This window comes from Chionomys nivalis, chromosome 24, assembly GCF_950005125.1.
Source record: "Chionomys nivalis chromosome 24, mChiNiv1.1, whole genome shotgun sequence".
In the NCBI taxonomy this organism is placed as follows: Eukaryota; Metazoa; Chordata; class Mammalia; order Rodentia; family Cricetidae; genus Chionomys; species Chionomys nivalis.
The window spans coordinates 559,356-573,923 of NC_080109.1; the positions used below are offsets into that span (position 1 = coordinate 559,356).

The window sequence follows — 14,568 nt, forward strand, 5'->3', positions numbered from 1 at the left end:
GCTAGGGGTGCAGTTAGTGGTGCCCAGTGTGTGTGATCTTAGCATGTGTGTAGGCCCCAACGATCTCCCAAAATATACAATCTTTAAGAGAATTTGTTGGAATCAAAATTTCATATCATATGTTAATTAGCTTTCTAATCTTCTAAGATGTGTAAGCCTTGCAGCCCTATAGGAAAATTTATACAGCGAGTCACTAGAATCAATGGCCATAGGCCTGGGCCCTGCCTTCTGACCACTGAAGCTCAGTTGAGGTTCTAGAATGAGTGACAGTCCTCCCTAGGGCTAAGTGTAAGCTGTTCTGGATGATAATGCAGAGAAAGTCTCAGCACTTACAGATAGCAGTTTCCCTCTTGCTAACGGAGTTAGTCAGATGTCAAACCCTCAAGAAGGTGACTGTATAACAGTTGTGTGTGTGTGACGTATACAGGAGCTACTTGGCGCATGCTGGCAACATCCAGCTAAACCAGGTTCTCTGCAGATTGTGAGCACTGAGGAGCTGCCGATGGTATCATTGTATTCAAAATCTACTGGAGATATTTCTGGGATTTTTTTTTTTTTTTTTGGCAGTCTCTGTTCTCAGTGGTTCAAAAGCCAGTCTGCCAAATTTGACTTGTTCCCAAAAGTAGCTGAAGGCTTCTTTTTTGTCCTTCCCCAGTCAGGGCTGTGTCTGGGCCTAGATGTGGTTGCAGGGTAGGGCGTGTGTGTCACATCTGGGCCCTCCATCATAAAATGACTCTACCTTGAGGCATCCCTGAGGACAGTTAAATTATTTTTATATTTAAGCTACCAGAGAATGCCTGTCTCTGGCATTAATTTGCCATCACTGAATATACAGTCTCAGTAGCAGAAGAGCGGTGTTTTATGACTGAATTGTTAATGACCTCTGTGCATAACTTAAAGAGGGGGGCCTTTTGTCTTGTGTCACCCCAGCATTCTCCCCAAAGTAGGTACCCGAAGTTCCAGTGAAAAATATGAGAAGGTAGGGACTGATCATAAAGGGGAAAGAAACCAAAGTTGATGCTTTGTCTACATTTCATTTGACAGTTTGATTTGACAGTCTGAGAGACACCTCACAGAGTTCCGTTCTTTCCCCAGTTGAGGCTGTGGGAAATCCAGAAGCAGATCCTGGTATTCAACACTGTGCTCATGGGAGCCACACCTAATTCTCAGCCCCTCTTCCAGCTGCATGCTTGTCTCAGACTTTTGACCCTCAGCTTCCTGCTGGGATGGGTCCTCTGAACCACTGACTTCCTTCTGGCCAGCCCAGCCCAGCACGCCTTTGGGGCCTTTGGGGAGCTTTGTGTTAGCCTTCTCAGCTTGTCAGTCTGCTTTCCTGCTCAGAGTGGGGTTCAGCCATTCTATGCCCTGCTGCCGTTTACATAGGTGAAGCAGGGATGAGTGTCTTCGTGAGGTTTTTGTGCTTGTCAAGAGTTGCGTTTATCAGTAAGACAGCATGTGTCAGCCAGGCTCCAGGATAAGAACATGATCTGGAGAGAGACTCAGAGAAGCAGATGGCGCTGACAGTCCTCAGCACACTGATGAAGGACAGTGGGAGGTGGCTTCTTTGTCCAAGTGAGGGACAAAGCCTCAGAGAACAGAAGGGGCCATCTTGTGGCAGAGAAGGGAATGACAAGACACCTCCTACCGTGGTCTTGCAGAGGGAGGGAAGTCAGACAGAGTACACTCTTTCCACCCCAGGGGGCGCAAAGCTTGCTTTCAGGAACACTGGGGTGACGGTAGGGATTTGGGGTTACTTCCGATTTAAGGCAGACAAGACTGTTTGAATCGTGTCGCTTCTGTTGAAAGTAAGTCTAGTTTCTGTCCCTGCTTCTCTCCCTTCTTGCCTCTCCCGCTGCTGCATTGCTTCCCCTGCCTAGGTCCAAGGCCATGGTATGTACTCACTGGACCGCCAGCTTCCCTCTGCCTGCACGCTCTCGTGTTCTCTGGGCCAGAAGAGAAGAGGGGAAATAGCTAGGGGTTGTGACTTTCTTCCAGCCAGGAGAAAGTGTGATAGAAGTTAAGCGCTGCCTGTCTGGTAGGTGCTGGTGGGGCGGAGTGGCCGGCCTGGTCCCAGCAGCTCAGGAGCTAAGTTCCAGGCCAGACTTTACCCACTTACCCAGTTAACTGACTCAGTCCTCAGAAGGTAGTGATGACTCGGCTTGAGGCTGGCAGGAGCCGTGAGGGACCCAGCCTAGAGCCTTGCCACTTGCTCTGTTCTCCATCCCCCTCCCACTTAAAAAAAAAAGTGTTGTTATACATTCCTCTGCCTATGGGGACTGCAAAATGCCTACTGGTCCTTTCATCTTACAGCCGAGGATTGTACCCAAGACCACCTGCAGTCTCTCCACCTTTAGTAAACACAGTAACATGGCAGTTGCTGGCTCCCAGGGCCCACAGTCTCTAGTGAGGCAAAGAAGACTCCATGTCTGGGTATCCCCAGGATGGTTCAGAAGGAAGTGTTTTCCTCTTGGAGTCTCTGATCCCTTGAGAGGGTTAGTGGATGAGCCAGCAGGTGCAGGCCCCCTCATGGGGAGAGAGGCAGTCAAAGATACCATGGAGGATCCCCAGTGGATTTCTGGGCATATTACAGATGCCTGATGGTTGTAAAGATATTTCTGACATGTAAGGGCCATATATCTGACAAGAACTTCTTGTCATAAGTGCACTACAGCAGCTTGCAGAGACTGGGTATGGGTGTGGACAGAATCAGCTGCAACTCACAGCCAGGACCCTTGAGGCTACCTCCTGCAGGCCAGTGTCCAGCTACCAGCAAGGTCGTGATAAGGGCAGAGGCAAAGGGCAGCTGGGATGGGGGGGTTGGGAGTGGGGCTCAGTTCCCGTTAGACTTAGCTAAAGGCCTGGTGTATTCCCCCTCTTCTGTTCTGTGTCCTGTGCATGCCGAGTCCTGCTTTCTGGTCCTGCCCGTGTTAAGGAGCCCAGCCTGGGTCATGTGTTATCTCTGCTGCTCTCTCCCCAGAACACGGCTCTAGATAAAGAGGGGCAGATTTTCTGCAGCAAGCACTGTCAAGACAGCAGCAGACCTGCGAGGGAGCAGAGCTCGCCAGTCCCTTCCTCAGGCCAGGAGGCCCCTCCCCCACCGGAGTCTCCCAAGCCTTCTAGTCCCCCAGCCACCTCTGGCTGTGAATTGGCAGGGACCTGGCGCCGCCACCGAGACTGAACTCTGTGTAGACAGGCCCACGCTGCGCTCTTCCACCAGGCCTCACCGGCTCCTTTCTGAAAGAGCCTGTCTCTCCTGACTGCTGCTTTGACAGATTGTTGGCATGTTCTGTCACTGCCCGGGAACAGGACTGGGGCATCGGGAGCCAGTATTCAGCATGGTCTCATGTACTTCGGGCTCTGCCTGCTCGAGTTCCTGGCCATGTCGAGCCATGTCAGTTGTGGAGACATATTTAAAATGAGCGACTTATTTTAAATCATCCATGTTTCTAGTTGAGTAGACAGTTGGCCGCTTTACCCAGCGAATGTGCAACTTTTATCTCGAATTACATTCTTTTTATAGAAATTCACTCGATGAACAAGATTCTCCTATTGAAGGATTCTCCAAGCGCTCCCTTCTCACGGGGACACGGCTATGGTTGTTTCTTTGTAGTGTCCTGTGAGATGCAACATGGCCTCTTCCTCTTCATAGGGGGCCTGGGGCTCCCGGCTTCTGAACAGAAGTAATGAGTACCCGAGAGGTACTCCTGACTTAGGGAATGCACTCTGACATCCCAGAAAGCAGCTCCCCTCTGACTGGGGTGCAGGGCTCACAGACCTATATGCCCTCAGTTTCCCCTAACTTTCCCTATGTGTACTAAGAAATACTCATGAAGGTGGCCTGTGGCTTTTCAGTGGGATGTGCGGCAGCTCTTGGCAGAGCAGGATCAGCTCGGCTGCATCATCGTTGGGGCTTCCTCCACCTCTGAGAGCAAGAGCAGCAGAATGCCAGGCAGGTCTGCTGAGACCCAGCGGGGACTGGGGTGCATGGTGCTCCTTGAATGTCCTGTGACCAACCTTCCGGAAGGCTGCTGGCAGTTTTTCCTTTTTTCCATCATCCTACTCTTTTTAATAATTGTATATAACTGTATTTGTTTTACCTGCTTGTCTTCTAAATGGGTGGGCCCTACAGTTCACTCTCATTGTTATTCTCCAAGTCTCCCCAACCTGCAATAAATCCTTCCCTCTTCGGAAAGCCATGGGGTGGGCAGAGGTTTTTGTGTGGTTGTTTCAGAAAGTGCATGGCACCTCTCCTTGGTCCAGGCCTTCAGGGGCCAGTGTCTGGGGCCACTACCAGAAGAGTGCAAAGATCTTTGCCTTGGCTGAAGTGTAAGTGATCACAGGTGCTGGGACTCGTGACCAAAACACCAAAATAAGCAAGTCCTTTAGAGAGGAGCTAGGGACAATAATAGGAGAGCTGGGGCTCATAGAAAGTGGGCTGGAAGAGCTCTTCCCATGCCAGCCCTGGCTGGGACTCTGCTTTTCTCTGACTTGTAAGTTGCAGGTTTTCTTGTTAAGCTCTGCTTTCTGCTTGTGACACTGCTCATCTGTCATCTCCTTGGAACTTTACAATGTCAGCTTGAAACTCCTGGCCAGGCTCTGCATCTCTCGGTTCACACTGCTGAAGGAATGAGACAGCTGACCTGCTGACCCTGGGTCCCACCCAGCCCGGAGCTGTAGCAGACACAGGAGGAAGAAGTGATCAGAAGCACTGTGATGTGCAGGGTTAGAACACTTGCATGTGTCTCTCTACTAACTGGTTAAAAGGCGAGCTTTGAGAACAGATTTATTCTCAATTATGTGTATGTCTGTCTGTGCGGATGCAAATGCATTGTCCATGGGAGTCCAGAGGAAGGCAGCAGATCTGGACAGTTGTGAGCTGCCAGACATGGGTGCTGGGAATCAACATCTGGTCCTCTGGAAGAACAGTAAGTGCTTTTAACCTCTGAGCCATCTCTTCAGCACCAAAAACAAGATTTTTCATAGCCTGTGGCTATGTCATTTTCAGAGGGGAAGAGTTAATACAAAAGGAGGAGACGGGACACGGGGTGGCACAGGGGGTGGCACAGGGTGTCTGCTGCTCACACCACAGCTGCCTCCCTCGCCTCAGCTGCGGTGCTCCTAATACGAGCTAAAGACTGTGAGCCAGGGCAGTGCTCACCCTGTCCGTCCCTGTGGGAGGCAGACAGGTGGTGAAGCCTCACAGTCTGTCCTTCCGGAACAGAGAGAACACAGGTAAAGGAACAAGCCCATAGGTGGTCCTGGCTAGCCAGAGGGTGTGGATGTCTGCGGCTGTGCCCCACTGTGGGGTGGTGTCCATCCAGGTGGTGAAGCTGGAGAATCCTGCACAAAGGTTTGAGACACGGTTCCTCTGTCCATTTGCTGCGCAAACACTTAGAAGCTGTGATTCTATTCTCAAGCTCCAAATTAAATACAGGTACTTTATTTGTGGCTGCTCAGATCCTGTTGAGAGAATGGTACGTGCCTGTTCAGACTCATTCTCCCCGAGGAGGGAATCGGTGTGAAGAGACTTAAACGTGGAATATGGCAGAGAATTCAAGTGGAATTCCACCGTGGGAAGTGGGTGCCTGATGTCCTTCACAATGGTGTGGGTGCCTGATGCCCTCCACAACTGAGGGGTCTCCCACCCCTTTCTGTCTCTGCCTCCTTTTGCAAAAGGTGGTGGGCATGGAAGTGTGTTTGTTCCATGTATTCATTAAATGCCTTTGGTAAAACTCCCAGAATCTCATCGTGGCTAAGATGGTAATATGTGACTTAGGAGACGGGACAGTGTGGGGTGGAGTAACCATATTGAAAAAAAGAAAAAAAGGACTGATTAATGTCTTGTGGGAAATGCTACAGCAGTTTACCATCCCGTGGAAATATATAATATTTACCACGTGTGTTAACATTAAAACATTTAAAAGGAACAGGTAAAGTACATCTTGTGGCATATCTTATTTATCCCAACATCTAAACATGTCCAAAGTATTATTTCAGCATGTAGTTGGCATCACTAAGAACTGGGTGATACTTTACCTTCTTGTGTGGTGTGAGTCTGAGGTCTAGAGTGTCAAAGTCCATCCCAGTCTGAAGTCACATGGGCCTAGCAGTTGCCACACTACAGTTCAGATAAGCCATGGCTCTTAATATTAGTTCTAGGTGAATCCATTTTTGTTGGCACATGATGTGCGTGGCAGGTAAAAGGGCCCTGTTATTTTAAGTGAAACAGGTTCATGGGGAGTGACGGCAGGAGGTTAAAGCTCTGTGATGTGAAATTAAATGTGTACTCCTAACTCTGTGACTGTCCTAGGCATGGCACCAGCTGCTGCTTACCTAGTAATCTTCACCTGCTACCCCGGGAAAGTGTGCAGGGCCTGGGCACACTAGCTGGGAGGTCAGGGCATTTCTGCAGATGAGAGCATGTGAGGGCTTCCAGGCTTCGGTACCCAAGGATTGCTAGGAAAATCAGACAAACCGTGAGGGGCTAGAACTCAAGGCACACAGCTTGGTGTCCTGCTGCTACAGGAACTGTTCTTTGCAGGCTTCAGACATGTTTTTCCCTGGATTTGAGTCTGAGGTTGATGCATAAGAACTACAAATGAGTCGGATTCCAGTGTGGAGATCAAGACCTGCTTCCTGAAGGGTTCAGACTCCCGGAAGTGCCTAAATGGCAGGTGACAGTCACACAGGTACATGGTGCGCCATGTTTTCAACCTTACTGGAGCATTGTATATCCAAGGGGAAGCAAAACATGGAGCCCCTCACCTTTGCTGTGCTCTTAAACAGGAGCCCTTGATGGTGGGGCTGGGCCTTTGCTTCACAGGACTCCCATGGGACAGCCGTCAGTCAGGATGTCTTCATCTGCATGAACTGATCTGGGAAGCTTGATAGGCAGCCTGTGGAGGCTAAAGTTGAATCTACGTTAAAGTGCTCCAAGTCCAAAGCTGTGGGGCAGCCGCCTCTTCCTGCAGGCCCTGTCCAACTGCCCAGAAGCTTAGTTTGGGCAAGGATCTGCTTCATGTTGCACGCATGTGATCATGAAGACTGGAAGTGGCTTCTGGGGTGTCATCTTCCCTGACTGGAGAAGCAAGACTGTCTCAGAGGATGTGGCCTGCCTGAAAGCCAAGACACCCTGTGTTCAAGACAAGAGCCTGATGTGCTACGCTTCTGGTTTGTGGGAGCCAGGGGTGGGGTGAGGATCATTGTGAAGACGCTCGTAAGGTGGCAGATACCTACAGCCCCAGCACAAACCCAGGAGCTCGACTGTAGTCTCGGCAAAAGCAAGAGTGGCCTCAGATTTGAGTTTAGTTTTGGGTTTTATTTATTTTTGAGACAAGGTTTTTATGTGTAGTCCTGGCACTCAGAAATCTGCCTGCTTCAACAGCCACGATGCATGGCTAGCTCTGAGTTTTTAAATAATGATTTTATGCTTACAGGAACCAAGAAAAATGCCAATGGACTCATTTTGTTTGTTTTTCGAGACAGGGTTTCTCTATAGTTTTTGGAGCCTGTCCTGGAACTAGCTTTGTAGACCAGGCTGGCCTCGAACTCACAGAGATCTGCCTGCCTCAGCTTCCCGAGTGCTGGGATTAAAGGTGTGCACCACCACCACTGCCTGGCTCATGGACTCAATTTTTAAAATATTTTTTCTACCCCTGAAACAGGTTTCACTATGTGCAGCTCAGGCTGGTTTCAAACAACCTTCTCCTCCCCTAGCTTTTCCAATCCTCGGATTATAGACATTTATGAACTATTACTCAGCTCAGGTACTCTCCCGCCGATTTGAGCTGTAAAGATAAAGGTGGACATGACCTCTCTGGCTCCAGGCCTGTGTCCTGTTGGACACGATCTCTCTGGCTCCAGGAGGCCATGTCCTGCTGGACATGATGCTGTTGCTTTTCTTCTACCTTACCGCTTTATTTCCAAAGTGATGTTCACTCCTGTTAACCTCTAGCTGGTAACTCAGCATTTCCCGCTCCCGTGTTTGCTATTTATTGTTTTTCTTCATGGTTTGAGATGCTGGTGAGTCTCAGGGGCCTTTGTTTGTGGAAGTCCCAGTAAGACACAGAGATTTGACACGAGACAGTGTTGTTGTTTTTTGTCAGGGGAGTCTCTTTAGTTGGTTATTACTCAAAACACTAGCAGAACCAGTGTGGCATCTTCTTTGTAAATAGCTGTCCTGTCCATGTTAGGTGAAAAAGATGTTTCCAACAACTTAAGCACAAGTTTGTCTTTTGTTATTTTTTTTGTCAAACTGAATTTTTTTCTAGATCTTTGCTTTAAGAGAGCATCAAAATGTATAGGGGGAAAAGAAATTCAGGGAAACTGCACAAGAAGCAAAGACAGAATTCAGTTTCAACTTAAAGTTCACAACATACAAAGAATTTATTTATGTAATACAGACCTTTTCTCAAATATTTTCACAGAATTCCATACAGCAATCTACTAGAAAAAAAGTAGAATTATATGACACCAAAATAACATTGTTTCTTAGTATAAATTGCTAATCAAAAGGAAGGTAGAGATAGTTTCATCACAAATAGAGGATAGCACAGTCCCTGGCAGCCCCTGATCTCATGCCAGGAAGGTGGGGGTTGAGGTCGTGAGGGAGTGGCCCCACCTGGCTCTGCCTCACTGCAGGGCACTGACCTCGGGCAGGCTTTGATACTTACTCAGAAAACTGGTTGTAAGCCCAAGATGGTTTCCATCATTTCATGTTGTGCCATGAGGACGCCAGACCAGGAAGAAGCAGTGAATATTTTATGATTGCTATAACTTAGATCTTCGCTGTTTACCACACAGTAAAATAAAATAGCCTTCCCCAAACCATAATTTTCTAGGTCTAACACATGCTTGAAGAAGAATATAGAAATAATTCACTGAGATGTTTTAAATTACATTTGTCATAATTTAAACATTACTATTAAAATCCTAGAAATTTCAGCACTGAAGAAGCACAATTGTCTAGAAAAATACAGGACCCCAGTACAGAAAACTCCCTGTCCCAGCATCAGAACCCATTTCCCTATTGCTAAAATCATATTTCTCAAGATTACAGATAAATGGGAAATGGTTTCCACAACATCATTAGCGTTGGTGGGATTGTGGCTCCACCATCTGAATCCATAATTGGTGAAAATAGACTTTTCATTATGGCTAAAAATATAGATTTTTCTTAAACTACAGAAACCAGCAGCCAGTTTTCTGCTTTGCTGTTTCCCACCCCCCAAAATGTCAAGCAAAGTCTACAAAAATAGCAATTAACTTTTAAAAATATTTTGCTTGTTCAAGCAAATTTAAGTTACATTCAGATGTGACAGCTATTTCTATAGAATGATGTTCAGAGTTCTTCCTTGATTAGCCTGTTACAGGACCAAGGTGCATTTGTCTCCATCAGTATCGGGTTTGGTACTCATGATGCCAGCGGTTAAAGTCGTTGTAAAACAGAACAATGCTTCCTGAAGCCATGCCGGAAATGATGCACCTGGGGGGAGGATGGAAATGGGGTCACGGGGCTGTATTTTCTGCTGTGACTGAAATGTAGACAAAGTAACCTCAGTGTATGGGGCACTGGTCTGTGAAAGGGTAGATACCGTTGTAGTATGCAGAGACTGTCACTGAACTGTGAACCAGATCATTTCCACAGAGCTGGAAACCATGCTTCCTGCATAATCAGAAGGAAAACCTGCAGAGCAGTTGCCACTGGAGGGAGCACGCACATTCCGGGACCTGAACTAGTACTTCTGACAACGCAGAATTTAAGAGTAAGAGAGCGGAGTGCTGCCCAATTTGGGGGGCGGGAACCCTAACCTCTGGGTAAGCACCTGTTCCTTTTAACCCAGTGACCTTATGTGGTGATTGCTGAGACAGGAGCTGCTGGCCCCCTGTCCTGAGAAGGTGGTGCAGTGTAGAGTAGCCAGAGGTGGTTCTGCTACCTGAGCCCTTTCCCTGCAGAGTTTGGTCAGGGCCAGTTCTTAGCACATTATATTCAGTGCCTTCCTGTAATTCTTACTGAAATTGGAAATTACAATCGATCACTACAGAAGGGAAAATGAGGGGCAAACTTTCAGCAAACCGAACCAACCAGCAAATAACAAGTTGTACAGCCAGTCATTATACGAAAGATTAATTAAACCGGCCAAATGGATTAAAAGAGATAACCCAAGTGTATGTGGTATACAGGACATTCATTTTAGAAAAATAAATGGATTGAACAAACTGGCAAGCAGTAATAGTAAGAGAGTTTAAGAGGCCCTGATGTCAGGAGGCCTTCAGACAAAAGAACCATGGCAAGAGACAATGTTATATGTTACTTTAACACACAAAGCACCTGAGCCCCAAGAATGATGTGCAGCAAATATACACAAGAGGGAAGGGAGAAATACATGATCATCTAGCCAGTTGCAGGGAAGGGAGAAATACATGATCAGCCAGCCAGTTGCAGGCTTTAATACCCTACACTGAAAAACAAAGAATAACCAGACAAATGGATAAGAACCTCAAAATACCACAAGCCACACAGACTGAACACAAAGCCAACAAGAGCAAAATACACGTTTGTTTTGCCAGTGCACATGGAACAATCTCTGGGATAAAGCATGGATCAAGATTTAATTTTATACTCATAACAAAATTAACCAGAAGTGAGTAACAAAATGAAAATTGTAAAATACATACACATGAAGAGTAACAATTGTATCTAAAACAAACAAACCACACTAACACAGGGCAGCAAGGGCGGAGAGGAAGGGGTGTTGGTACAAACACATTAGAAAACAATATTACTGACCTAATTTTAGACTTTAATGACCTAGAAAAAGAGTAAACTAAACCCAAAGCTAGAACATTTTAAGAAAATAGCAAGAAATAAAATTAGGACTCCTCAAGAGATCTGAAGAACTGATACAAATTGAGCTAAAGGTAACGAGAGGTTATGAACAGTTGTGCACCCAGCAAATTCTGTAGCTCAGATGATGTTGAAAGATGCTCACTTAGTAAAGGAAAGCTGTAGGCCACATGGTGGAGTGATCCTACTACAAATTTAAAGAAAATTATCACAATTGTTTCCAAATTCCTCCAAAATAATTGAGTGGGAAGGAACACTTCTGGTATTTACCATTTTGCTGATACCAAAGCCAAAAACAGACAACACTAAACAATATTACACACCAGTATTATTCCATGGACAAGAAAAAATCCAGAAAAGGGAAAATTTAGAGGACTCTTTTTAAAAACTTAGTACAGAGTAGTGTTGTAGTGAGACAGAGCAAGGGAGAATATCAACTGGCTCCCGGCAGGATCCGACCATCCCCAGGGAAGGGACAAGTGTGTGTGCAGATCACAGTGCCCCCACCATAAGTGAAACAGAGAATAAGACAAACCTTAACAATGAAGCTACAAGACAACAGGAAACATTCATGACTGATATTTGTGCTGGTTTCCTAAGAGATAGCAAAAGCACAAACAACAGAAGGCAAAAAATTGTTCCTGAAATTGGTGAGAGCATCACAGCCCACTTGACAGATATGCGGACATGTGCAAGGTCAGAATGTAAAACTGTGGAGCAGTTCAGGAATCCTCCAAGATACTAGTAGCAGAATTACTGTATGACCCTCAATTCCACTCCTGCATATAGACCCAGAGGGACTAAGTGGGCATTTGTACACCACTGTTCATACCTGACCATACATGCATAAAAACAAGCCACGGAGCCCATACACGGATGGATGGACACACAAACAAAATATGCATATAACAATCTAAGAAAATAAAACAGGATTCTGACATAGAACATGGAACCTTGAAAACTTGCCAAGTGAAACAAGGCAGCTATAAAAAGACCCTGTCAGTTTCTGTGTACAGGAGGTGTCTGGAAAGGGCAGACTCACAGATAAAGCAGGGTGATGTGAGCAGGGGCTGGGGCAAAAGTAGGGGTGGTGGACCTAGGTGAATGGGTACTCTAGAATGATGGGAAGTTCTGTAGACTATAGAGGGACAGTGATGGCGGCTGCAACATGCTGAGTGCTCTATGCCACGAAACAGTACATCAGAAGAGATTCAGGTGGGAAGTTTTACACATATGCTGCTATAACAAAAATTGGAAGCTAAAAGAAATGGCTGAATTTTAAGGGTAAGTTGCTAGATAACCAGCATCCTTCTCAGATTTACAACTTGGGAGGTTTTAGGACATTAAGTCAGATCTCTCCAGAGGTGAAGATAAAAGGTATTTTACAGAACACATATTTATAGCCCTTGAAGATCTTGCTAAAGACATTAAAAACTGGGACTAGGTGAGGAAAGTGCTTGGGGGGGCAAGTGTGAGGACCAGAGTTCGGATCCCCAACACTTCTATTTGGCGTTCAAGAGGCAGAGTGTGACCCCCAGAGCAGGCCAGGAGCTAGCCTAGGCGACTGGCAAGCTCTACACAGGTGAACACACTACATGCTTGCACACCACATAAATATTCGATAAGCTTTATGGCATTCTGAGCCTTTGTGGCTTAAATCCTATTTTTAAAAGCCCCGTCTTACCTAAGAGCCGTCAGAAACTTAGACTGTAAAGTATGCTTGGACACTCGTACATTGTTAGCTCTTTGGATTATGCAGATGACCCCAGGACTCCACAGTTGCACACCCGTCAGTGTTCAGTGGTCCCGTGGTAGATCGGGATTCCGCTGTTACCTACCTCTGGTCAAAAGAGAGGGCCATGGCTCGGATCCCAGCATCGCAGCCTGGGTAGGCAAAGAGCTGCTTGAGGTCAGACACCTGCCGCACGATCACCACGCCGTTGTCTCCTCCTGTGAGCAGGTACTGCCCATCTCTGCTCAGCTGTATGGCCTGTGAGACAGCAACAGTCGGTCACGGCTCTAAGGCAGTGGGCCTAGCTGTGACTGCTACGGCAGCCCAGGCATGGGCTGGGATGGTGGCAGGACAGTGGAGGCAATCCGTGGTTCTTGGGACCCTGAATTATGGAAGGCCTGCGGTTGGTCAGAGGTCAAATGGACATGATTAGGAAACGCTATAGTGTTGTGGGGTAGAACCAGCACATGGATATGCTCCCTGAAAGCATGGCCATCCTGTATGAGGGCTAAGCTACTGCCTTCTCTGGCCTGGCCAGGGGGAACACTGGCAGATGCTGTACCTTCCCTAGGCCTGCTGGGTTTTGAAGGTAGTGGGGGAAATGCCACTGAGAGTCAAAACTTCCTGGGGAGTTAGGCCCCAGGCTACCATGTTGTCACCTACTTCATGGCTATACCTAATCTCCCACCTTGTTGAACAGATAAGCTCAGCTTGAAATCTGTGTTCTGATTCTGTAACATCCCTCTACTCCCTAAGAAAGCCTGGGTCAGATGTAAACTGCCTATTTATTCATCTTATGTGATTTATTTATTTTTGAAATGTGGTCTCATGGAGTTCAGAATGGTTCTAAACTCTAAGTGGCTAAGGATGACTTTGAACTTTTAATCCTTCTGTCTTCATAGCCCAAGTTCTGAGACTCCTGGCACGCCCCGCACACTCAGGTCCTGGACAAGCTGGCAGGCCTGCTATCACTTGCACTACACCCCCAGCTGCGTATATATTTGTAATTGTTGGGAAAAAATTCCATGTCTCATGAATACTATGATTCTTAGTCTAAATGTTCATAAGTAAAGTTTTGTCAGGACTTGGGACACCCCTCTGCCTACAGCCACCGTCATAATAGTTAAACAGTGCATGGAGTCAAGAGTTCTAGTAAGACTCTAATCCTACTTGTTTCTGGGATGAAGTGAGATGAAGACTTAAGATGCATGGCTTCTTCAGAGCACCTTAAGGAACCTGCTTCCAAGGTAGGAAACACTTCCTAGCTTCTCTTACAGGGAACCATTACCTTCCTCTGGCATGTGAACCATGTGTATCTACTGTGCGCTCCCCTCCCTCCAGTGCAGTCCGCTCACCAGCTCTTATTCAGCCCTCTCTTCAGCATCCAGATCTACTGTGCTAGAGACCTGAAGTGGCCCCAGGGATGCTCTAACTCAGCCCTGGTGTTTTGGAGGGTGCTGTGGCTACACCAGTGCTTGAGGACATCCGCAGGCCACAGCAATCTGCTGGGGATGCCCACATCTTAAACAGTCTGAGGAAAAGAGAAAAGGAGTTCTCTCGGGGGAAGTGGTGGTTAGACTTTATGATGTAGCCTTGCTGGAGGAAATGCCTGCTTAAATCCAAGTTCTTCATTACAACACCTGCACAGTGTGCAGCCAATGCACAGTGGTATCTTTAAACCAAACTGCGGGTGAGCAAAATGACATCAAAGTAAAGGCAGGTGGGAAACCTTGATTAGCACTCAGGTGGCCATACTGTCTGGTTTTGGTCTGTGCTGGTGACTGACTCTATTTCTGGAGATCTGGGGTTCCAGTCCACAGTTCCCTTGCTTTCCTCCTGAGGCAGTGAGCTGGTAAAGTGTCTCTCTCTGGAGCCTGGGACAGAGTGCTTCTTTTAGGCTAGCTCGCTTTAATCACATGGTTGCCACTTACAAGTTAGAATGATAAAGTGCAGGCATGCTGGGGAAACGCAATGGATTGTTTAGGCCTAA

At 47.0% G+C, this 14,568-nt stretch overlaps 2 protein-coding genes across 12 annotated transcripts in view; one reads left to right on the forward strand and one right to left on the reverse strand.

Moving 5' to 3' along the window:
* The window catches only part of Dclk2 (doublecortin like kinase 2), a 117,986-nt gene extending 111,239 nt beyond the window's left edge, over positions 1–6,747 (forward strand). For 4 of the 9 annotated variants that reach the window (XM_057756742.1, XM_057756743.1, XM_057756744.1 and 1 more), the window contains one exon: positions 2,978–6,747. In XM_057756742.1, coding sequence (XP_057612725.1) covers positions 2,978–3,178 — 201 coding nt within the window. In that variant the 3' untranslated portion in view covers positions 3,179–6,747. Of the gene's footprint in view, positions 1–1,044 lie in introns of all 9 variants that reach the window. The other 5 variants (XM_057756746.1, XM_057756747.1, XR_009056269.1 and 2 more) reach the window with 4 other exon arrangements.
* A 1,606-nt stretch (positions 6,748–8,353) lies between these two features.
* The window catches only part of Lrba (LPS responsive beige-like anchor protein), a 484,014-nt gene continuing 477,799 nt past the window's right edge, over positions 8,354–14,568 (reverse strand). For all 3 annotated transcript variants that reach the window (XM_057757319.1, XM_057757317.1, XM_057757318.1), the window contains exons 56-57: positions 12,685–12,836; positions 8,354–9,484 (exon numbers count right to left, since the gene is read on the reverse strand). In XM_057757319.1, coding sequence (XP_057613302.1) covers positions 9,394–9,484; positions 12,685–12,836 — 243 coding nt within the window. In that variant the 3' untranslated portion in view covers positions 8,354–9,393. The remainder of the gene's footprint in view (positions 9,485–12,684; positions 12,837–14,568) is intronic.